The sequence below is a fragment of the Heloderma suspectum genome, chromosome 1 (assembly GCF_057233095.1).
Source record: "Heloderma suspectum isolate Gila_16-S chromosome 1, 16-S_ref, whole genome shotgun sequence".
NCBI lineage: Eukaryota > Metazoa > Chordata > Lepidosauria > Squamata > Helodermatidae > Heloderma > Heloderma suspectum.
The window spans coordinates 133,620,368-133,642,764 of NC_139458.1; the positions used below are offsets into that span (position 1 = coordinate 133,620,368).

A 22,397-nucleotide genomic window follows, 5' to 3' on the forward strand; every position below is an offset into this window, starting at 1 on the left:
TGTAACCTGGCACCTCCAGATGTGCTGGACTATAACCCCCATCATCTGTGGCAGCATTGGTATGGCTGGCAGTGATGGGAGTTGTCGTCCAATCCATCTGGGGGGCGCCAGGTGGGGGAAGGCCGGCACATAGGATGTGCAAGAGGAGACACAGTAGCTCTAGACCTCTGTGAAAAGAGGCATCCATTTTCCTTGCTCCCACTCTGCCCTTCTGCTTGTATTTCTCGGTAGATTTGTGCTTGTAACTTTTGCTCTTCCAGTTTATCGCCCTCGGCTGCCCAAAGGTTTCCGACTCTCAAACCTATTCGGTCCATCTCCCTGGGCTTGTCCTTGGCTGCTGCTGCTGTTGTTTTATTTTTGGCTTACATCCACGTGCATTGATGGCATTGTGTTATTACTAGCAATACTGATGTTTTGCAGGCCCAAGCTGGTTGGTTGCAGCATGACTTGGGACACCTTTCAGTCTTTGGCAAGTCTAAGTGGAACCACTGGGTGCACAGATTTGTCATTGGACATCTGAAGGTGAGTGGCTGTGCTGGCTGTGGGTCTTGGCATTCCGTCAGGGCTCATGTGCGTTCCTTGGGCTGAGCCTTTGCTGTGTCCTTTCTATAAGACAGAATATCAAGGTTTGCGATTAGACCCTCTTATCTGTTACTCTCTGCAGGGGGCACCGGCTAGCTGGTGGAATCACTGGCATTTCCAGCATCATGCTAAACCTAACTGCTTCCGCAAGGACCCTGATCTCAATATGCACCCTTTGCTTTTTGCATTGGGAAAGAAACTTTCTGTGGAGGTGAGTCTTGTAAAGACTTGGGAATGGCATGGGGAGCATGTAATGCTATAAAACACTGAGAGGCAGTGTGGTGTAGTGGCTAGAGTGTTGGACTGGGAGTTGGGAGATCCGGGTTCTAGTCCCCACTTGGCCACAGAATCTCACTGGGTGACTTTGGGCCAGTCACAGACTCTCAGCCCAACCCACCTCACAGGGTGGTTGTTGTGAGGATAAAACGGAGGAGGAGGAGGAGGGCTATGTACGCCGCCTTGGGTTCCTTGAGGAGGAAAAAAAGGCGGGATATAAATGTAGTAAATAATAATAATAATAAATAGCCTTCTGCAACCTGGTGCCCTCCACATCTTTTGGACTTCAACTCCAGTCTCCCCCAGCCAGCACGGCTAGTAGTCAGGAGTGCTGTGTTTTGTACGGCAAAGCGTCTGGAGGGCACCAGGTTGAGGAAGGTTGCTGTAAAGATTGAGATAAGACTGGAATCTCTGTGCTTTTTGGTACTGTGGGAAAGGATTGGATGATGCAGATGTCTTGATGGAAATGAATAGAAACTAAAGCAGAGGGAGGATGGGGGCTGTAGCACTCTAAAGGTGACGAGACGCTAATAGATATTCCACCACAGCTGTTGTGCCAAGAGGCAAAGGTTCTTTGTAGGACTCAGAAGCAGCGCACACACACAAGTGGATGGAAGTTTAAGGAGTTTATTAAAGAGCAGGCAAAATGATAACATCCAATACCAGTGCAGAGCAAGATAGCTTCCTTCTCCTTTCTGTTGTCGGGAGCTCCAGATAAATGGCAATGGAGAGACCCCGGTGAACGGCCAGCACGCAGCACCTCCTCAGTCCAGGTCTGTGCCGAAGCTCAGCCTGGGGGACCCCGTCTTGGGGACTTATATACCTAAGATCTCCTTGGGCTATGTGCAGTTTGGGACAGCACCCTACCACTTGTTGTGGTGGTCTGATCTTTAGGTCTCAGGATTCCTGTGCCACCCAACAGATAAGCTAGAGACAAGTGGACAGCAGAGATAAATAATAAACAAATGCATAATAAATGCAGAGATCCTCCCGTATTCCAAGGTTGTGCCTTTCTAAGCAAATGGGTAACCTTGAAAGAAAAAAGAGGAAAAGTCAGGCCAAGAGGCTTGACAACCCTTAAGGGAGCCTTGTTCTTAAGGCCGTTCAGGAGATTCAGGCGTGGAAGGAATAGTTTGTGCCATGTCACCCTATCTCCTCAAGATACAATCGTCTTCCGGCGCATTTTCCTCTACAACAGCCAAGTGGACAATATGTTTCCTTTATTCAAATGTATATACTTGTCCTAGCATTATGTTGTTTTGGAAATTTTGGAACAATTTTCAGATTTCTGGACAGAGCCAAAGCACATTTACTCAGAAGTAAGAGTGTGTGTTTGTGCTTGCTTTGGAAAAAAAACCTCTGAGCTTGAGGCAGAAAAGATTTCTACAAAGCTTTGGGTAAATGTCTCAAATCATAGAATAGTAGGATTGGAAGGGGCCTACAAGGCCATCGAGTCCAACCCTCTGCTCAGTGCAGGAATCTAAGTCAGAGCATCCCTGACAGATGGCTGTCCAGCCTTGTCTTGAATGCCTCCAGCGTGGGAGAGCCCACCACCTCCCTAGGTAATTGATTCCATTGTCGTATTACTCTAACAGTCAGGAGGTTTTTCCTGATGTTCAGACGGAATCTGGCTTCCTGTAACTTGAGCCCATTATTCCGTGTCCTGCACCCTGGGATGATCAAGAAGAGATCCTGGCCTTCCTCTCTGTGACAACCTTTCAAGTACTTGACGAGCGCTATCATATCTCCCCTCAGTCTTCTCTTCTCCAGGCTCAACATGCCCAGTTCTTTCAGTCTCTCTTCAGAGGGCCTTGTTTCCAGTCCCCTCATCATCTTTGTTACCCTCCTCTGAACCCTCTTCAGCTTGTCTGCATCCTTCTTAAAGTGCGGTGCCCAGAACTGGACACAGTACTCCAGATGAGGCCTAGCTAGTGCTGAGTAGAGGGGAACTAGTCCTTCCCATGATTTGGAAGCTATGCTTCTATTAATGCAGCCCAAAAGAGCACTGGCCTTTTTTGCAGCCACATCACATTGTTCATATTCAGCTTGTGATCTACAATAATTCCAAGATCCTTCTTGCTTGTAGTGTTGTTGAGCCACGTATCGCCCATCTTGTAACTGTGCATTTGGTTTCTTTTCCCTAGGTGCAGAACTTGGCATTTATCCCTGTTAAATTTCATTCTGTTGTTTTCTGCCCAGCTCTCCAGTCTATCAAGATCTCTTTGAATTTTGTTTCTGTCTTCCAAAGTATTAGCTATCCTGCCCAATTTTGTGTCATCTGCAAATCTGATCAGCATTTCCTGCACCTCCTCCTCCAAGTCATTAATAAAAAATGTTGAAGAGTACTGGGCTTAGGACTGAGCCCTGCGGTACCCTACTCGTTACCTCTCCCCAGTTTGAGAAGGTCCCATTGATAAGCACTCTTTGAGTCCGATTCTGTAGCCATCTGTGCATCCACCAGATCGTTGTTTCATCAAGCCCACTTTGAGCTAGTTTGCTCATCAGGATATCATGGGGCACTTTGTCAAAAGCTTTGCTGAAGTCGAGATACATTATGTCCACAGCATTCCCACAGTCCACAAGGGAGGTTACTTGATCAAAAAATGAGATCAGATTCATCTGGCGGGATTTGTTCTTGACAAATCCATGTTGGCTTCAAGTAATCACGGCATTGTTGTCAAGGTGCTTACAGATGGATTGCTTTATCATCTGCTCCAGAATTTTCCCTGGGATTGATGTCAGACTGACTGGTGTGTAGTTCCCAGGCTCCTCCTTTTTACCCTTTTTGAAGATAGGGACAACATTAGCCCTCCTCCAAATGCCTCCTCTAAAATGCCTGGTTAGATGTTGTTATCGCCTGAAAGAGTGACTGATGCTGGCTGAAATTCTTTTTGGCCCTCAGTTATGATGCATCAAAAATTGCATCATCATCTCATATGAAAAGTTTCATTGCCTGGATTTACTTGAATGGTGGCTTTAGGGCATGTGTTTGAAAGAAAACCATAAAGGGCAGAATGATTCATAATGGCTGACTGTGGCCTAAATCATGAACTTCAAAAGGAGTAGAATGGCATCAGTGCGTTCTGCTATTTAAAACTGAACTTGAGCCAAATACGATTCTCAATTGTTTTACTACTTCCTCTGTAGGTGAAATAAAATGTGAATATAAATAGCTGCTTGCTTTGGTTATTAAGGTGGGTGTTTTTGAGAAGGGTTAGCTCGTATAGAAACAAGGACAAAGAAACAAAGAGATAGAATCCTAGAAAGGGAGGGGGCTAGAAAAGGGAGTTGTTGTTTATTTGGTCAGTCACTTCCGACTCTTCGTGACTTCATGGACCAGCCCACGCCAGAGCTTCCTGTCGGCCTTCGCCACCCCCAGTTCCCCCAAGGTCGAGTCCGTCAACTCCAGAATATCATCCATCCACCTTGCCCTTGGTTGGCCCCTCTTCCTTTTGCCTTCCACTTTCCCTAGCATCAGCATCTTCTCCAGGGTATCCTGTCTTCTCATGATGTGGCCAAAGTACTTCAGTTTTGCCTTGAATATCATTCCCTCAAGTGAGCAGTCTGGCTTTATTTCCTGGAGTATGGACTGGTTTGATCTTCTTGCAGTCCAAGGCACTCTCAGAATTTTCCTCCAGCACCACAGTTCAAAAGCATCTATCTTCCTTCGCTCAGCCTTCCGTATGGTCCAGCTCTCGCAGCCATAGGTTACTACGGGGAATACCATTGCTTTAACTTTGCGGACCTTTGTTGTCAGTGTGATGTCTCTGCTCTCCACTATTTTATCAAGATTTGTCATTGCTGTCCTCCCAAGAAGTAAACGTCTTCTGATTTCCTGGCTGCAGTCAGCGTCTGCAGTAATCTTTGCGCCTAGAAAGTCAAAGTCTGTCACTGCCTCCATGTTTTCTCCCTCTATTTGCCAGTTCTCAATCCAGCTGGTTGCCATAATCTTGTTTTTTTTGAGGTTTAACTGCAACCCAGCTTTTGCACTTTCTTCTTTCACCTTTGTCATGAGGTTCCTCAGCTCCTCCTTGCTTTCAGCCATCAAAGTGGTATCATCTGCATAGCTGAGATTGTTATTGTTTCTTCCAGCGATTTTAACTCCAGCCTTGGCTTTATCAAGCCCAGCACGTCGCATGATGTGTTCTGCGTACAGATTGAATAGGTAGGGTGAGAGTATACAACCCTGCCGTACTCCTTTCCCAATCTTAAACCAGTCCGTTGTTCCGTGGTCTGTTCTTACTGTTGCTACTTGGTCATTATACAGATTCCTCAGGAGGCAGACAAGATGACTTGGTATCCCCATACCCCCAAGAACTTGCCACAATTTGTTATGATCTACACAGTCAAAGGCTTTAGAATAGTCAATAAAACAGAAATAGATGTTTTTCTGAAACTCCCTGGCTTTCTCCATTATCCAGCGGATATTGGCAATTTGGTCTCTAGTTCGTCTGCCTTTTCTAAACCCAGCTTGTACATCTGGCAATTCTTGTTCCATGAATTGCGGGAGTCTACCTTGCAAGATCTTGAGCAGTACCTTACTGGGATGTGAAATAAGTGCCACTGTTCGATAGTTTGAACATTCTTTGGTGCTTCCCTTTTTTGGTATGGGGATATAGGTTGATTTTTTCCAATCTGGTGGCCATTCTTGTGTTTTCCAAATTTGCTGGCATATGGCATGCATCACCTTGACAGCATCATCTTGCAAGATATTAAACAGTTCAGCTGGGATACCGTCATCTCCTGCTGCCTTGTTATTAGCAATGCTTCTTAAGGCCCATTCAACCTCACTCTTCAGGATGTCTGGCTCTAGCTCACTGACCACACCGTCAAATCTATCCCCGATATTATTATCATTCCTATACAGATCTTCCATATATTCTTGCCACCTTTTCTTGATCTCTTCTGCTTCTGTTAGGTCTTTGCCATCTTTGTTTTTGATCATACCCATTTTTGCCTGGAATTGACCTCCGATGTTTCTAATTTTCTGGAAGAGGTCTCTTGTCCTTCCTATTCTATTATCTTCTTCTGCTTCTGCGCATTGCTTGTTGAAAAATAATTCCTTATCTCTTCTAGCTAACCTCTGGAATTTTGCATTTAATTGGGCATATCTCCCCCCATCACTGTTGCCTTTTGCTTTCCTTCTTTCTTGGGCTGCTTCCAGTGTCTCAGCAGACAGCCATCTTGCCTTCTTGGTTTTCTTTTTCTTTGGGACATTTTTTGTTGCCGCCTCCTGAACAATGTTGCGAACTTCTGTCCATAGTTTTTCCGGGACCCTATCTACTAAATCTAGTCCCTTAAATCTATTCTTCACCTCCACTGCATATTCATGAGGAATACTAGTGAGCTCGTATCTAACTGATCTGTGGGTCTTCCCTATTCTCTTTAGTCTGATTCTAAATTGTGCAATAAGAAGGTCGTGATCTGAACTACAATCAGCTCCAGGTCTTGTTTTTACCAACTGCATAGATATCCGCCACCTTTGGCTACAAAGGATGTAGTCAATCTGATTTCGGTGTCGACCGTCTGGTGAAGTCCATGTATAAAGTCGTCTCTTAGGTTGTTGGAAGAGAGTGTTGGTTATGCACAGTGAGTTGTCTTGGCAAAATTCTATCAGCCTATGTCCTGCTTCATTTTGTTCTCCCAGACCATGCTTGCCTGTAATTCCAGGTGTCGTTTTCATTACATCTCCTGTAATGAAAGTAACATCTTTGTTTGGCGTACTATCCAGTAGCTTGCTGCAGATCCTCATAGAACTGATCTACTTCTGCTTCTTCAGCATCTGTGGTTGGGGCGTATATTTGGATCACTGTGATGTTAAATGGCTTACCCTGAATTCGAATTGAGATCATTCTGTCATTTTTTGGATTGTATCCAAGCACTGCTTTAGCCACTTTATTATTAATTATGAAAGCTACTCCATTTCTTCTGTGGTCCTCTTGTCCACAGTAGTAGATCTGATGTCATTTGATGTGAAGTGGCCCATTCCAGTCCATCTCAGTTCACTGACACCCAAAATGTCTATATTTAATCTTGACATCTCCCCAATAACCACATCCAGTTTGCCCTGGCTCATAGATCTTACATTCCAGGTTCCTATGGTGTGTTGATCTTTAGAACATGGGATTTGTCGTTCACCACCAGCACCATCGGCTGCTAGCCATCCTTTTGGCTTTGAGCTAGCTGCGTCATCACATCTGGGGCTAGTTGAACTTATCCTCTGTTCCTCCCCAGTAGCATTTTGACCATCTTCCAACCTGGGAGTCCCATCTTCCGATGGTATACCGACATATCTCTGGTTGTACTGATCCATTTAGTTTTCATGGCAAGAATACTGGGGTGGGTTGCTGTTTCCTTCCCCAGGGATTGTATTTAGTCTGACCTCACTGCCATGACCTTCCCGTCTTGGGTGTCCCTTCACGGTTTAGCTCATGACATCATTGAGGTGCTCAAGCTCCAGCACCACGACGAGGTAACGATCTCCTTTGCTGAAGAGAGAAGAGGGAGAGGGGGCTAGAAAAGAGAGAGCGAGTCCCAGCAATGGGGAGGGGGCTAGGAAAGAGGGAGAGTCCCAGCAATGGGGGGGAGCTAGAAAAGAGCATCCCAGCAAGAGGTCAGGAAACAACTTTGGCTGTTGGGCAGTATAGAAATGCAATGCATAAACAAAATAATATATAAAGACAGCATCACAGCAAGGGGATTATTTGGGCCTGCTGTCATCTGCACATGGGCCCAAGTGCCCCTGGGACAAACGCACTGTTGCATCCAGAAAAAAATGACAACTGTTCCTTCAGGCCCAACCAGGTTGCCTTCCTGTGGGCAAAGATATACATGAAAGAATTCACATAAATCTTTGCACAGGAGCACCTTATTGAAGCCCAATATTGCTTTGATTACTTAGGCAGGTGGAAGTATTCCAAAATGCTTGCTTTTTCTGAGGCATTCCTTTCATTCATTGAACTGGTTTGCTTGCCTTCATAGCACAACCGTGTTGGTTGCTAGCAATCACCTCTTTCCCACTGGGAAAGCAACTGATAATTGGCAAGAGTTTCCCTCTTTCCTGAGTGGTGAGAAGTAGTGAGGGTCACCAGCTAGAAAAGACGCTCTCTCTTGTTTATATTTTGTCCTGAACGTTCCTGTTAACGTTCATGCCATCTAGAGCTCTGATCAGGTTTTTGTCCTGATACTGGCCTGTTGTCAACTGGCAAGTGCCGAAGTGTATCATAGCGCAGTTCTTGAAAGTTGAGTTCCTCAATCGGCTGTATGCACACACTGACAACGGAGGACCTCAGTGGAAGCTGGAAGCTGCACCTCAGTGGCTTTCTTGAAGAACCTCATAGTGGTTAGATTCTGCTGCCCCCTGCTGGGATAGAGTATTCAGTGCATTCTGGTGTTTGCCTTTTAAGGGTTCCCGTTCCTCAGAAGCATTATGGGTATCTTCAGATGGAACACAGAAGCAGGAGTACAAAAGAACGAACAAAGCTGCAGGAGACAGCGCTGGGCCCACATTTGCTCTCTGTTGTGCCGGCACGGAAATATATAAACAAGCATGTGTTGCGTGAGCACTTTCAAACACAGGCACAGCAGAGATATTTGCAAGAGCAAAGCATGTAGTCCTCATGGAACAGATGACAGGAGACGTGTGGGTCTGTTTCAGTTTAAGGTCGGGGTGTTTGGTTGGAGGTCACCCTATTGACTTGCTCCCCTACCCCTTGCAGCTTGGAATAAAGAAAAAGAAGTTCATGCCTTACCACCACCAGCACAAATACTTCTTCATCCGTGAGTATCGTTTCCTTTCTGCAATGGCACAGGTGCATTTCTTCCCCACAAAAGATCACAAATGTTGCTGGCTCACAAACGTTTCTAGGAGTAGGTTGCCTAGGCTAGTCATCTGGAGAATGAAGGTGGGTTGATTTAAAATAGAAATAAATGAATCAATAGTCTTGCAGTAGGTGCTGGGTCACCTATAGGTGATCCTTAATTTGCCATAGGAAACCCAGTGAGTGGGTATTGACTAGAGTTGGGCCCAAGCATTGCAGACGGAAACATTTGTTTCAAAATGTGGGTCAGTTGTACCGTGCCGCCACAGCCTTTTTGAATTTCTTCTGTGGTGTTTCGCACTCCTCTGTTTTGTTTCCAGTGTGGGGATGCTTGCCTAGGTTCCAGCAAGACCGAGTTTGCCCGGTGGTCCACTTCTGCTCTTCCCATGCTGTGCTGTGAGGCTGGAGTGCGGGGAAACGCACATCCCCACATGTGGCCTATGCTCTTCTCCATTCGTAATTTTAAATGTTGTTTTCAGAATTGGCAAGATCTGTTCCCGTCAGCCAGTTTCAGTTGGTAGCCAAGCAGTTATATTTCCTGTAAATGAAGATGTATGAGAAGCCTTCAACAGCGGCCCCTCATGTAATGCTCTGCAGCAGTCTAGACAGTGTCTTGCTAAAGAGAACTGGTCTTGCTGAGCCCCTAGGCAACATGGGGACATGCTTCTTTCCCCTGACCATGCTCAATGGGCAAACTTGAACCAGCTTGTCCTCCCCCGCACCCCGCAAAAAGAAATCAACAAACTCACTCCATTCTTCTTCAGGAAAAGGCTGTCCTTATAGCTGTGCTAGCTTTGGGATGAGCTGTGACAAGCCATTTTTGCCCCTCTCTGATTAAAGGCAGACTCATTCTGTTTGCTGGGAGCAAATATCAGGGCACCAGTATTAGGCTTCTGCCTGCCCTGCCTCTGAACCCTGCTGAACCACATGGGCTCTTGGTTTGGCCAGTAAGGGCGCTCTTCGGTTCTGACTGATGATTCAGGGACCAGGAGGAGTTAGCCTTGTTGCTGTATGGCTTACATGCTCATTGCTGTATGGCCTATAGGCACCAATGCACCCCAGGACACCTTTCTTGGTGCCCACCAAGATGAAGGCATCCCACTTTAAAAAAACAACAACGATCACCATTAACACATTTTCTTACCAGCAGCTAGAATTGCTATGAAATAGCTTCCTGCTAGTGCTGAAAACTGTGAGTCAAAGGAGTTGTTTAGTGTGTTGGGGCTCAGACCCCACCTCTGGCTTGTACTCAGTCTTTTGGGCAGGTTACTTGTTCTTTGCCAGGCCTCCCATGGCAGCCATTTTGTGGTGGTGTCCAAACAGTTCCTCAAATTTCCAAATGTGCCCTGAACCCAAAAAGAGTGCCTACCCCTGGTTTAGAGAGACTGGATGGACTGCATGAAGGTATGTGAGCTGGGACACCATGCAGCACATACAGAGCAGATAGAGAAGATAGGGGAGAAAGTGAGAGAAGATCAACAGATCAGAAAGTCTTGGAGTCCTGGAGCACTTGTTTATTTTGAACCAACATCTGTTATGAACATGTTGCTGCATTCTTCCCTAGTTGGACCACCAGCTCTGGTGCCTTTCTACCTGCAATGGTACATCTTCTACTTCGTTGTCCAGCGCAAAAAATGGGTGGTGAGTAGTATGCCTGTACTCAGATTCACCTTGGCATCAAGGGAACGGACTTGTTTCCTGAAAGCCAGCCACTCAGCGATTCACCCATGTGGCACCCTGGATAGCTGCTGGCTCTCTCATTTCATACCTTGTCTTTATGGGTTTTTGAAATGGTTGTAAAAGATAGGCTTTTAAATAGAAGTTCTGGAGAGGTTTTTTAATCTTGGTGCAGGGAAGGGAGGTCTTGTGTGCTCTGTTGCTAAACCCACCCGGGTTACTTTACTCACCTGGCTGCTTTCCATTTTCTTTGACACTTTTGTCTCTGGGGCTGCAATCTACCCTTTCATTTTTAATCTGAGCTAGAATTGAAGGCTTAAGGTTTAGAACATAGAGTTTTAGACTTTGAGTCTTTTCCTCAGTTTAGAACTGTCTATTAGCATTACCACTTTCAAAATCAGCTTTCGTCTAGGTTTCCGGTTAGGTTTTAATAGCAATAGCAGAGGTCAAAACTCTTATGTGGCTACAGAATTACCACTTCAGGATTCAGTTCCTGATACATAATGCCCTTGCTGTGCCCTTGTTTTAGCATCAGTACATAGATTGTACAATGGGTTAATTCCTTTCCTTTTCCTTGCACGGGTGCTTAACTTGCCTGGCTGCTTTCCATATTCCTCAACCTTTTGGCTACTGGGGAACACTTATGCTCACAGAGCTGGGCTGCTTTGCAAGCCATCCCCAAATATATGTCCCCAGATACCCACTGACTCCTGTTGTGACCCATTAGAGTATGAGGGCCTGGTTACAACAAAAGTGTGTGACTTGGACTGCAGAAGACTAATTTGTAGCAATTGTGTTGAATCAGTGAACAATGAGTGGTAATGAAAGAGGATTAGGTCAGTTAGACAGCAGTTTGACCCACTTTAATCTGGGCTAAACTTGCCCTTTTCTAAATGTGCACTTCAGTCTTTAAATTGAACTTAAAGCTTACACTGAACTTGAACGGATGGTTAAACCCACACTTCGGTTTCCGGGTTACCAAGGTGGATTTAAGCATTTGGACATTTTAATTAAGGCCTTGGGAGATATTTGGAAAGGGGAGGGGCTTCCAACTGCACTATGCAAATGGTGAGGGGAATCTGTGGAGCTATATATAACACTCCCTTCCTCCCCTTTGTGACAGGATCTGGCCTGGATGGTGACTTTCTATATCCGTTTCTTTCTGACTTACTCATTCTTACTGGATCTAAAGAGCCTCCTTGGACTTTTCCTCCTGCTCAGGTACGTTTCATTTGGATCCAGACCTTTCTTGGTTACTTGGGTTTACCATATAATGTCTTCTAAACGTGATTGCTTATACCTGTATAGCAGCAGTGAGGAACCACTGGCTTGTGGGCCAAATTTGGCCCACCTGCAATCCCAGTATGGCCCTCCAGAGTTCCCCAGCTGTTCATGCCCCCCTCCCCTGGCCTAAGTTTCAGTTCCTGGCAGTAAGAACTTTAAGGTAAAATATGCTGGTAGTTTTGGCCCCACCCCTTATGCCTTTGGCCCCACTCACCACTGGAATGTGGCCCCCAAGAACTTCTCCAAAATCAAATGCATCCCTCAGGCTGAAAGAAGTTCAACACTCCTGCTCTATCAATTTAGCTATATTGCGGCAAATATTCCATATCTGGACCACCTTGCCCCAGCAACTCCATTAGGAAATTCAATAATCAGATGCCTCCAAGCAAATTCTGGATTAAAATATGTGATTCCAAGAGCCAGTGTTACGCAGATATACCCGTTATCTGTACACAGCTAAATCATGCCTATCTCTGAGCCATCTCAGGTGGAGACAGAAGGTGGTAGGCTATTAGTATAGATATTCATTATCTGTGCTTCTGACAGTTCAGAGGAGAATTCAAAACAGATTGTGTTAGCTTATACACCAATCGAGCCATAAAACAGTTAGGGTGATTATAAAATTAGGAATGTGAAAAGGTAAGGAATCAAAGAGTCTTTCAGATCATAAATAGAGGAGATTTGTTTTGAGACAGAGTCACATGGACAGCATGTAGTAAGGAGAAATAATTACTTCACCACAAGTGGGCCTGTAATATGTCATGGGATTCAAGAATGTAATTATAAGTATGTTCTTGTAATCATCAATCAGATTAAGAGGTTTGGATTTTAGCAATATTATTTAGACATAGTTGATTTAGGAATAGAAATGTATCCTTAGGAATGTACCTTAATGTGACATAAATAAATGAAAGATAACTAATCTAGACCTGTTTAAGAGTCTGAAAAGGTATCTAAAGACAATTCAGAAGGTGGAACATGGGAGCTGTCTTATGGAGAAGCCACCCCCTTTTAGGAAGGAATCCTATGGCCCCCTAGACACTGTCTAGAGGGCCATAGGACTGTTCGGTTTCCAGAAACCGCGCTCCCCTCCCCACCCCTTCCCCCTCATAGCCAGCATGGTTCTCTCCATGCCGCCTACGTCTCCATGCTCGGAAACAGAGTGTGAAGACAGGGTAAAGAGGTCAGTCCTGGGAGCAGGGAGGGGAAATCATGCATCTAGCCAAAAATGCAGGGCAGCTGGAGGACGGAGGAGAGATCCCCTCTGTGCTTCAGCCACCCTGCATAGGATAATCGGCAGCCTCCGATTTTGGAGGCTGGCAACCGTTCAGATAGGATGGCACTCTTAATGGATTGAAGAAGAATACTGCTAAACTGCCTCGATTGTTTTTGCTCTGCTTAAGCCTGAACCTCATCATGATTTTGAATGGATGAAGTTTTTGAATCTCTGTATTTATACGGTTTGTACTGAGTATTGCTAGGTTGATATTTTAATAGTAAAAGACAGAAGGACAAGCCTGGTTTAAGAGTTTTTCTTGATAACTATAGACGTCTGTGTGCCTATATCTAGGGAATGAAATTACTTCTAAGCTGAGATGACATTTAGTAGTGGGGGAATTTAAATATATTTAGTTAAACAGGTGATGTAGGGTCACCTACCTACAGAAAGCATATTTTGAGAGAACCACTGAACAAAGTGGTTTGTCACAATATACATACACAGCAAAATCCAGGGTTCCCTTTTTTGTCACACTCAAGTATCATGTTCTAGCGTGAGGATGTGTGGTCCAGCCTTCGCTGAGAAGGGCTTCATTCTGTATGTATGTTCTGACATCCACAGATGGCTTGTGCCTTCCCCAGGGTCACAACAATATAGCACCCCACTCCACATCCCTTTGCCCATCATAATGACATGCTTTTTGCCAGTGAAATGCTAATCCGAAATAATCATCACTCCCAAAATCTATTCTCATAGTGAGTAATACAGATTGGAGCACCCTGCCCATTTTGCACCCCAGCCTGCCGCAAAAGAACACCCTGGCCGTTTCTTAGTACAATGTGACTGTTAATATTCCACAGCCATAAAGGATGTTTCAGATTAATTAACCTGCACTGAGTGATCTTGTCTATGTGTCTGCAGTAAATGTACTCTTGGTAGCAGTGGACTTAAAACAACCCTTCCCCCTCCTTATACACTTGTTTCCTCTGGTTCGCTTTCTTTTGCCTGATGTGGTGCTGTAATTATTCCAATTCTGGCTCTCTACCTGCCTTTCTGATTTAGTAGCAAACTGCTTTAATCAAGTTTTGGTGCTCTTCAGTATGTCGTCATGGCCTTGGGTTGGTGGAAACATGATCATTAACTTCTTCATTTTTGTAGAATCATAGAGAGTCACTGGTTTGTCTGGGTGACACAAATGAACCACATCCCAATGAACATAGATTATGACAAGAATTTGGACTGGCTTTCAACCCAGGTGAGCTGCCTATCCTGCCTCGTCATTGTGCTTATGAATCTGATACTTCAAAGAAAGGGGGTCAAACAAAACTGGAGAACATCCAAAGTGCCCGGTGGAATAAAGAGATGAAGTCTCAGGACGTTGAAAAATTATGTCGTTTTAGTCCAAGGAGTAGCGCTATGCATTTCAGCCCTGTATAATATATATGGGCCTTCTTCAGGGGTCAGTATTTGTAAAAGTGCCTGCAGAGACCTCTGAAAAAGATAGTCTCCAACATTCCTCCCTAGGCGCTTTTATAAATACTGACCCCTGAAGAAGGCATATATATTTATTACTCAGGGCTGAAGCACTTAAGGCTACTCCTTGAAAAAAACTACATATTTTTTCAACATCCCGAGGGCTTCATCTCTTACTTCAGAGAAAGGGCAATAAAGGAGACATCTGGCATCCTGAAGTAAAGGAAGAAGGATACCATTGGGTGTTTGGAAGGGGTGGGTGTCATTTAGGGATGTCAGAGAAATCCACGACGGAACTACATGAGTTTGGATTTTTATGGGTCTGACCCATGGATTTCTCAGTGGACTGGCTTCTCGCCCTGTCCTCCCCCCCCCCCCTGGTCAGACAGATTCCGTGGACTTGTGGACCGCTTTTCTGACCGTTGGGAATTTTGCACAAATTTTATCATAGAAAAATATGCAACCCTCCCAAAAAACACCTGGCCAAAAATGCGCATTTCCTCCATAGGCTAAAGTGTGAAAATGTGTGTGGCCCACCGCTGCCGTAGATGCTCCCATTGAGCCTGCTCCAGCAGTCCCATATCTTTATTTTCATCCTTCCTCTTCTAAGGAGCAGAAGCCACAAGCCCGTGTGTGGTCTCAATTGGGGTATATAGAATGCCCAGAAGTGAAGCAAAAATATCTGGATGTTTGTGTCTTTCCTCCCCTTCCAGCTCCAGGCAACGTGCAACGTCAACCAGTCCTTGTTCAACGACTGGTTCAGTGGGCACCTCAACTTCCAAATTGAGCACCAGTGAGTACATTCTCTTTGAGGGACAGGAAGGTGGGGTTCTGCACGGGGGCGCGGGGGGAGACTCACAACTTTGTAAAAATCAGCTAATATGAATCCTAGAAGAAAAGCGGGATCTCTCAGGAGGGGATTAATGTGGGCTGAAGCAGGCAAAGGCCTCATGGGCTACCAGGTAACTCAACAGGCTGGGATTCGTCATGTTATGGATGGGGGTAGCTGCCCTATGGGGACTTCACATGACTCTGTCAGCTGATCTTCAGAAGCATCATCTGAGCAGGCTTTGGGTATGATCAGAACCGAACCAGAGACATTAAAATGTGGGGCGGGGTTCCAGGGCGAAAGCAGTCTCGGACCATGGTAGTTTTTCCTCTCTGGCTGATTGACCCAAGACTCTGATCAGGCTAGGCAAGAGATGCTGATGGTATAACTGAGTTCTTATTCTGAGGCCCCGTGCTACACGGTTGCCCTGGGAAGAGTTGTGGGGTTCACGATGGGTTATTTCCTGAGCCTCCAGAAAGGGAAGGAGCTCTGGAGCCTTAAAGAAGGCAGAAGTCCCCACCGCTCAGCCTCTCTTTCTCTCTGCAGCCTTTTCCCCACCATGCCACGACACAACTACTGGAAGGTGACCCCCTTGGTGAAGTCCATATGTGCAAAACACGGCATCGAGTATCAATCCAAGCCTCTGCTCACTGCTTTTGCTGACATTGTGTAGTAAGTACCGGTCAATGTGAGAGGCCCAGAGCTTTTCAGCTCGCAGCAAAGGAATGATCCCTGGTGTGTGAAAAAGCATCAGGTAGACTCTGCGAAATAGAGCCACAGGATGCTCCATCCTGCACCATGCCCAGCATCGAGGTCAGCTTGGGTGGGCTGCTGCTGAGGGCCCAGAGGCTCAGAAGGACCCATTCTTGCCCCTGGGCCTACTGCAGCTGCTGCCACCCTCCTCCTCACCCATTTGCTGGCCCCAGGGGCTAAAGGAAGTCCCATAGCCAAGCCTGTAGGCCCTGCGGTGCCCCATTTTTTCACTTACATTTGAGTAGCAGTGATCTGAACCAGTCAGACACTGCCTTTGTTGGCAGGGGGGGAACATGGCCAATGAGGGCACAGGGGAGTTTTCATCTTGCTCCTGTGCCCGCGTTGGCTGAACGCTCACCCCCCCCCCCAAAGGCTGTATCTGATTGGTTCAGGTTGCTGCTACTCAAAACTTTAGTAAACGTTTTTTTTTTAAATCTCACCTAAGGCCAGCAGGTTCGGTTGGCCGTGTGCCACAGAACTTTGCCAGAAGGGCTGGCCAGTTGTGGGGGAGAAGGAGGAGCTGGTGCTGCCCTCCCCAACCAGCTAAAAAAAAACAACAGGGAGGGAGGGAGGGAGGGAGGGAGGGAGGGAGGAGCGGGGGCTTCAGCAGGAGGGCAGGCAGGTGGGGGACTTTATTGGGGAGGTGGGGAGGCAAGGGCTTGGGCGGAGGGCTTTGGTGGCAGGTGGGCCGTCTGGGCTTCTTCATGGGTATTGGCAGTGGGCAGGGATGTGGGTATTGGCAGTGGGCAGGCTACGTGCTGTGGTGGTGGCCCGGCGGGCAGGGACTTTGGTGGCAGGTGGTAGATGGGCAGCTTTAGCAGTGAGAGGGCCTATCGGTAGCACTATGCCACTGGAGTCTTGGACCAGCCCTGTCCTGGACTCTCTTAATAATTCTTATCTCAACATTCTTATTAATTCACTAGAGTGCCTTCAGAATTCTTTGCTTTATATCAAATCACAGAGTGATAATCTAAGAGATTCACATTTTCCAAGCTGGCCTGGGCTGACCTGTTTCATTCTCTTTTTCCAGCTCTCTGAAGGATTCGGGGGAGCTCTGGCTTGATGCGTACCTGCATAAATAAGAAGCAAGCGACATCTTGGGGGAGATTCTCCCACCCTTGCTGCCTCTAGCAATGGAAGAGAGCAAGGGTGTGTGGGCAGCTGGGTGACAAACTGGGTGGGCAGCTGAATACTTGGGTGTGATATTTCAAGGCATCTTTATTCCTTCCTCTTTACTCATGTATCTCCCACCACCCTTCATTCCTGTTCTTGAAGATACTGAGATGTCTTTCTTAAAAAGAAAAAGAAAAAAAAAGTGTGTGTTCAGCAAGACAAGTCTCTTCAGGACCAGGAACTGATGCCAGGAAATTTATTTCGTGCCATTTCAATTTCTCTGTTTGTAGAAGGGGAACTCTTTTATGTATGAATCTCTAAAAACTTCTGTTGCCTCAGTGTCCAGCTTGTCTTGCTCCATCCTAGAGTAAAAGAACCAAGGATGTGGAAACAGTTTGTTGAATGAGGCAGAGAGAATTAAATGGAAGAAAAGTACTGGGAAAGGAGAGGAAATGTAGAAGCTGAGAATATGAGCTGTTGGTAAGGATGATCAGATTAGGGCACCGAAGCCTGAGGAAACAAGGCACAGGAAGCAGCAGAGGAGACTACAGAAGCCAAATTGCTTTGGAAACAATTGCGAGATGAGAGCAGCCAAATTCTGACCCAGGAATGACTTTAAAGTCAACACTAGAGAATGGCCAGAAAATCCTAACTGTGGAAAGAAATCTAGGATAGACTCTCTGCCCAGGAGTCCATGATGTTCTTGGCTATATGTTGCACCAAGGTGAGCCCTACTTATCTTCGTGCCTATATTATTGCTCCATGGGACCACATCTTGAAAAGAAAATGAGTGTCAACAATGGACTATTGATCATAGAGAGAAATTGGTACAAGTGAATGCTCTAATCCCTTGCATAGCTACTAACATGCCTTCAGAGGTTTGGAAGGGGGACCAAATAATATACTCATGCACACCTGGATCTGCATTCTTTCTATATTCTTTCTTATTATTCTGTTACTAAGGCCTATTCCTATGTTGCACAGCTGATTTATATTAATTCTGGCTTACATGTAGGACAAAATCGCTGGAGCCCCCATTTGAGTGACTAAGGGACAATTTCCATCACTCGAGAGCAGGAACTCCTAAGATTGGCCACAGCCAGTCTCTCTAAGTCACCCTTCCCCAACCTGGGGCCCTCCAGATGTTGTGGACTATACCTTCCAGGGTTCTTGACCATTGGCCATGCTGGATGGGGTAGATAGGAGTTGTGCCTTCCAAATGTTTTGGGCTACAAGGTTGGGGAAGGCTGCTCTGTATCAAGAAAAAAACAGTTCTCTTCCCTGTTTTATTTATCCCAGTGTCTTTACAATCAGGTTCATGGGGAATGGGCCACCATGAAGTGCCTTTTCCCTGTAATTCTTTCATGGCTACTAGTTCATGTAGATGCCTTCCTTCCTACATGGTGAAACTGAGTTACAATCTTGAGTCATCTCAGCTATTGGAAATGAATGTCCCCTCGTGGTGACATTTGTCGCTCTTGCCAATTGATAGTCTCAGCTGAGAGACGGATCCACTGGATCTTCCCCTTGTTCCTGGTCCAAAGGCAGGTATCGGGAGGGTGCAAAGCCAAATGTGCTCCACTTTCCTGAAAGAGACATCAGATGGAAGTAATACTATTCCCACCCTCCATTGGGTTGCCTTACATTTCAGCAAGTAGGTGTCCATCCTTATTAACTTTTGTTTTTGTTTTCTTGCATAGCAGTGATTTGGAGAGAGGAAACTAAGCTCAGAGGCAGAGTAGAAATCCAGCCATAATGGAAACGATGAATGGGATCACCGAACACTCTGCGGCAGCCTTCCTACTTTTCCTTAGGGAGGCCTGCCTAGTGCTTTGAGACCCATTGCGCTAGACTCCGAGGTCCGAAGTGCTAACGTTCCAGCTGTCAAGGGCTCCTTGGAGGCCTCTCTCAGTCTAATCTAGTAGCCAAGTCCAGACACAGACAAAGGAATTCCTTTCAAAGCTTTATTCTTCTTTTACAACTTAACAACTATACCGTTTGCAACTAGATCTGAGCAGCACAGTACCTATGCCCTAAGTTGGAACAGTTGGTCCCCGTTTGAAAGGGAATTACTGGCAGACCCCTGAACTTAAGGACTAGGGAGAGTCCCTCCCCTTTTCCCTTGGAACCTCTGGGCACAGCCGTTGTTTGCGCGCCAACCAGGCACTACACCTCCTTTCCGCGCCCTCCATCTGGCGCCACTCTCTGCGTCTGCATCGCGCATCCACCAAGTCTGCTATCTCTGCTCGGTCACTCCCTGGACTGCTTTCTAATCTAGGAATGCTGGTGGGAGGAATCTCCGTCAGCTGCGGGCCCTGGGAAAGAGGAGTGCGCTCCTCTCCCAGGAGCGACTGCTCTTCCTCAGAATCAGAACTACTCTGGGATTCTATGGGCTCAGTGTCCACCCTGACACCAGCCCACAGAGAGCAGCGGTGCAGCCGTCCAAGCAAGCCAGGATGTCACACTTCTGCTTCTCTCTTGGGTGATGCGCCGCTAAGCCATGCTTTGGTGGGGGAGGCACATTTCAACAGATTGCCATCAAAACCTGATGCCACATGATAGCATCGGTACATACTGTTGTAGCACAACTTGCAAAGTTAGGTGAATGCAGGAGAGGAAACGGCACAGTCCTAGCATGAAGTTTCTTAAAAAGGAAGCCCCAAGTCTCCAAAGCATCTCTCCCTCCCTCCCTTCTGTGCGCTGATTCCAACCTCTTTTCCTTCCTAAGCTGCCAGTCTTACCAAGCAAGTATATAATGGTAGGTGGCTTCCTCCCTTCTGAAAAATCTGTCCCCATTGCACCTGCTACAATCTGCCAGCAAGCCTGGTAGAGGTTCTAAATGACGTTAAACTAGATAACAGAAATGCCACCTTCTTACATTTTTGAAAAAATGCATGTGTATGTATAGTCTAGACGGGGACTACAGTGCAGGGATAGGGGAATTAAACCCTTTTACTCCATGTCATTCTCTCTCTCTCTCTCTCTCTCTCTCTCTCTCTCTCTCTCTCTCACACACACACACACACACACACACACACCCTGGAGCTGTTATTTGCCCGATTAGGGAACGCATACTATGCAAATCCCTTTGTCGTAAGAAGGAAGAAAGCAAGTGGCAGTAGCATTTTCAATGGTAAATCTGCACTCACTGGGCAAAAGAGTTTTTAAAACCCCTCCCAGCACTGCTGTCTTGGGATCGCCACCAATTGCAGGCTCCTATTTGCCCACATTTAGAGAGATGGGAGGTCCTGTTGTAGATCTCGGTTGTCTCATCTAGTTTGGCCATAAGAATAGAAGTGATTTGACCTTGAGAGGGATCTGCCATAGGATAAAATATCCCTCCACCCTAGTGCTGATCATTAAAAAGGTGATGCAGAGTTTGGAGAGAGAGGAGTGTTCTCCCTTGTGGATCAACTGTGGACATAATTTCTTGTGTGTGTGCATTTTTTTGATGGGGATAACCTAGCTGCAATTAAATCACAACGTAAGTGTTGAATAAAGAAGGAGTAGTTTAAGCTGTTGTGTGTGGCTTTTTATCCTTTTTGTTGTTTTGTTTCCAAATGTGCTCCTCTGATGGATAGATACATGTAAAAGCTTCAGCACAACCTGCAACACACACATTTGTTACAAAGATCGTCTTCACGCTGGAGATGTCTTTGTCTTTGGCAAAGAGGGGAGCCCAAAAAAATCCACATGCACACCAGCTTCTTCAACTAATGGGAAATGTAGTTATTCAACACGCACTAATCAAAATGTACTGTTATTACTTTGGGGGAACACAAAAGTGGTAGAGCAATTGCATAGTCAGATTAATGAACTATTTAAGCCTGCAATGAGAACTTGAATAGTGGGGATATTAGCTGAGTTCTCGCAGAGACCGGCTTTGGAGTGCAAACTAGGCTGCAGACATGCTCTGACTGCTGAGCTTGTAGCAGGGTTTGGTGGGGTGAGACGGCAGAAGGAAGGGGTAAGCCATTTGGGGCCCCCACCACTCTTGGGAATGGAAAGGAAGGATTCGGGGTGAGTGTTGAGACGAGGAGGAAGTGGGCGCAAGAAGGGTCTGTGTGGGGGCAAGTTGGTGTAACTGGCCCAGTTCCTAAAGCATAGTCACAGTAGGAAGAAGGTAGGGGAGAAGGGCTGCATCTAAAGTGTAAACACACCATTTTCTGGCACTTTTCCTGCTTGCCGGCTCTTTCCTTGAGCCTGTACCCATTCAACTGTGGAACGCCATAGCTGACCACCATTTCCAGAAAAGGTTGCCAACTAGAAGGGACAAAAATACAGACAAAACACACAGGAGTGGAATGAGGAGCCCCAGCTGCAATCCTTTTCCCTAACTGGCCAGGGAAGGATATACTCAAGGTTGGGGCTCTGGACAAATGAGCTAGGCTGGATCTACACTTACCACCTTTTTTCGCTTCCAATGAAGTTTCACCGCCCGCCTTTCACACTACACAGTAGCTGCCTTGAATTGGAACCGGAATTTCCCACTTCCATGCTCCCGCTTTCAATACCCTAATATCCCGGTATTTCCCCTTAATGTGCTCTGATTTTCCGCCTTCGCTACCATATCCAGTCATAGTCCCTTCCCCTGCCTGTCCATATGCAGCAGTGTTTGTATTTCCTTCCTGTCCAATCACAGCTCTCGACAGCCCCATGTCTTCCGGCTACCAATAGCATAGCTTCCTCAGCAGCCCCCGTTTCCTCAGCAACAAGCAAAGGGCTGGATGTGCGTGCACTTGTCTGATTCAGGCATGATCTTCGAAGTTGTGAAGCTTCACAACTTCGAAGCTTCGAAGATCATGCCTCAATTAGAAAAAAAATCTCGGAGAAGCCCCGATTCTGCGAGGATAATGCCTTAATTTAAAAACAAAACAAAACAGGAGCTGGGGATAGGAGGGGGTAAAACTTCGTTTCATCTGAAAGGATAGAACAACCCCCTGCTCAGTGCAGGAAGCCTGATTCCCAGGCAGTCGCCCATCCAACTACTGACGGGGGCCGACCCTGCTTAGCATCTGAGATCAGACAAGCGCGCGCAGGAAAACAGCACAGTGCTCAAGTGTGAACTGAGCTCACGCATTCGATGAAGCACTGCAATGGGGAAAATGGGTGAGTGAATAATCACATTTTAATGCGAGAGCGTTTAACCCGACGGGACACTGAATTCATTGCGATGGCAGGCGTAATGTAGATCGGCCCCTAAACAGCGATCCAAGTGAACAGATGCACAAAAGGGGTTGGAGGCAACAATTGGTGGACTGGTAGCATTTAAAGATACCTTTCCCTGGATTGGAGGGCCTGATGCTGTAGCTGAAGGCTGGGGGGCAGTGAAACTCCTTGGTCTAGGCAGTGACAGGGGCATTGGGATGCT

The 22,397-nt window shown here is 46.3% G+C and overlaps 1 protein-coding gene across 1 annotated transcript in view; it reads left to right on the forward strand.

Moving 5' to 3' along the window:
- Positions 1–20,547, forward strand: part of LOC146357919 (acyl-CoA (8-3)-desaturase-like) — a 34,147-nt gene extending 13,600 nt beyond the window's left edge. The window contains exons 4-12 of the mRNA XM_084814993.1: positions 421–522; positions 665–793; positions 8,577–8,637; positions 10,243–10,319; positions 11,479–11,576; positions 14,017–14,113; positions 15,045–15,124; positions 15,707–15,832; positions 16,944–20,547. Of these exons, the coding sequence (XP_084671119.1) occupies positions 421–522; positions 665–793; positions 8,577–8,637; positions 10,243–10,319; positions 11,479–11,576; positions 14,017–14,113; positions 15,045–15,124; positions 15,707–15,832; positions 16,944–16,995 (822 nt within the window). The 3' untranslated portion in view covers positions 16,996–20,547. The remainder of the gene's footprint in view (positions 1–420; positions 523–664; positions 794–8,576; positions 8,638–10,242; positions 10,320–11,478; positions 11,577–14,016; positions 14,114–15,044; positions 15,125–15,706; positions 15,833–16,943) is intronic.
- The last annotated feature ends 1,850 nt before the right edge of the window (positions 20,548–22,397 follow it).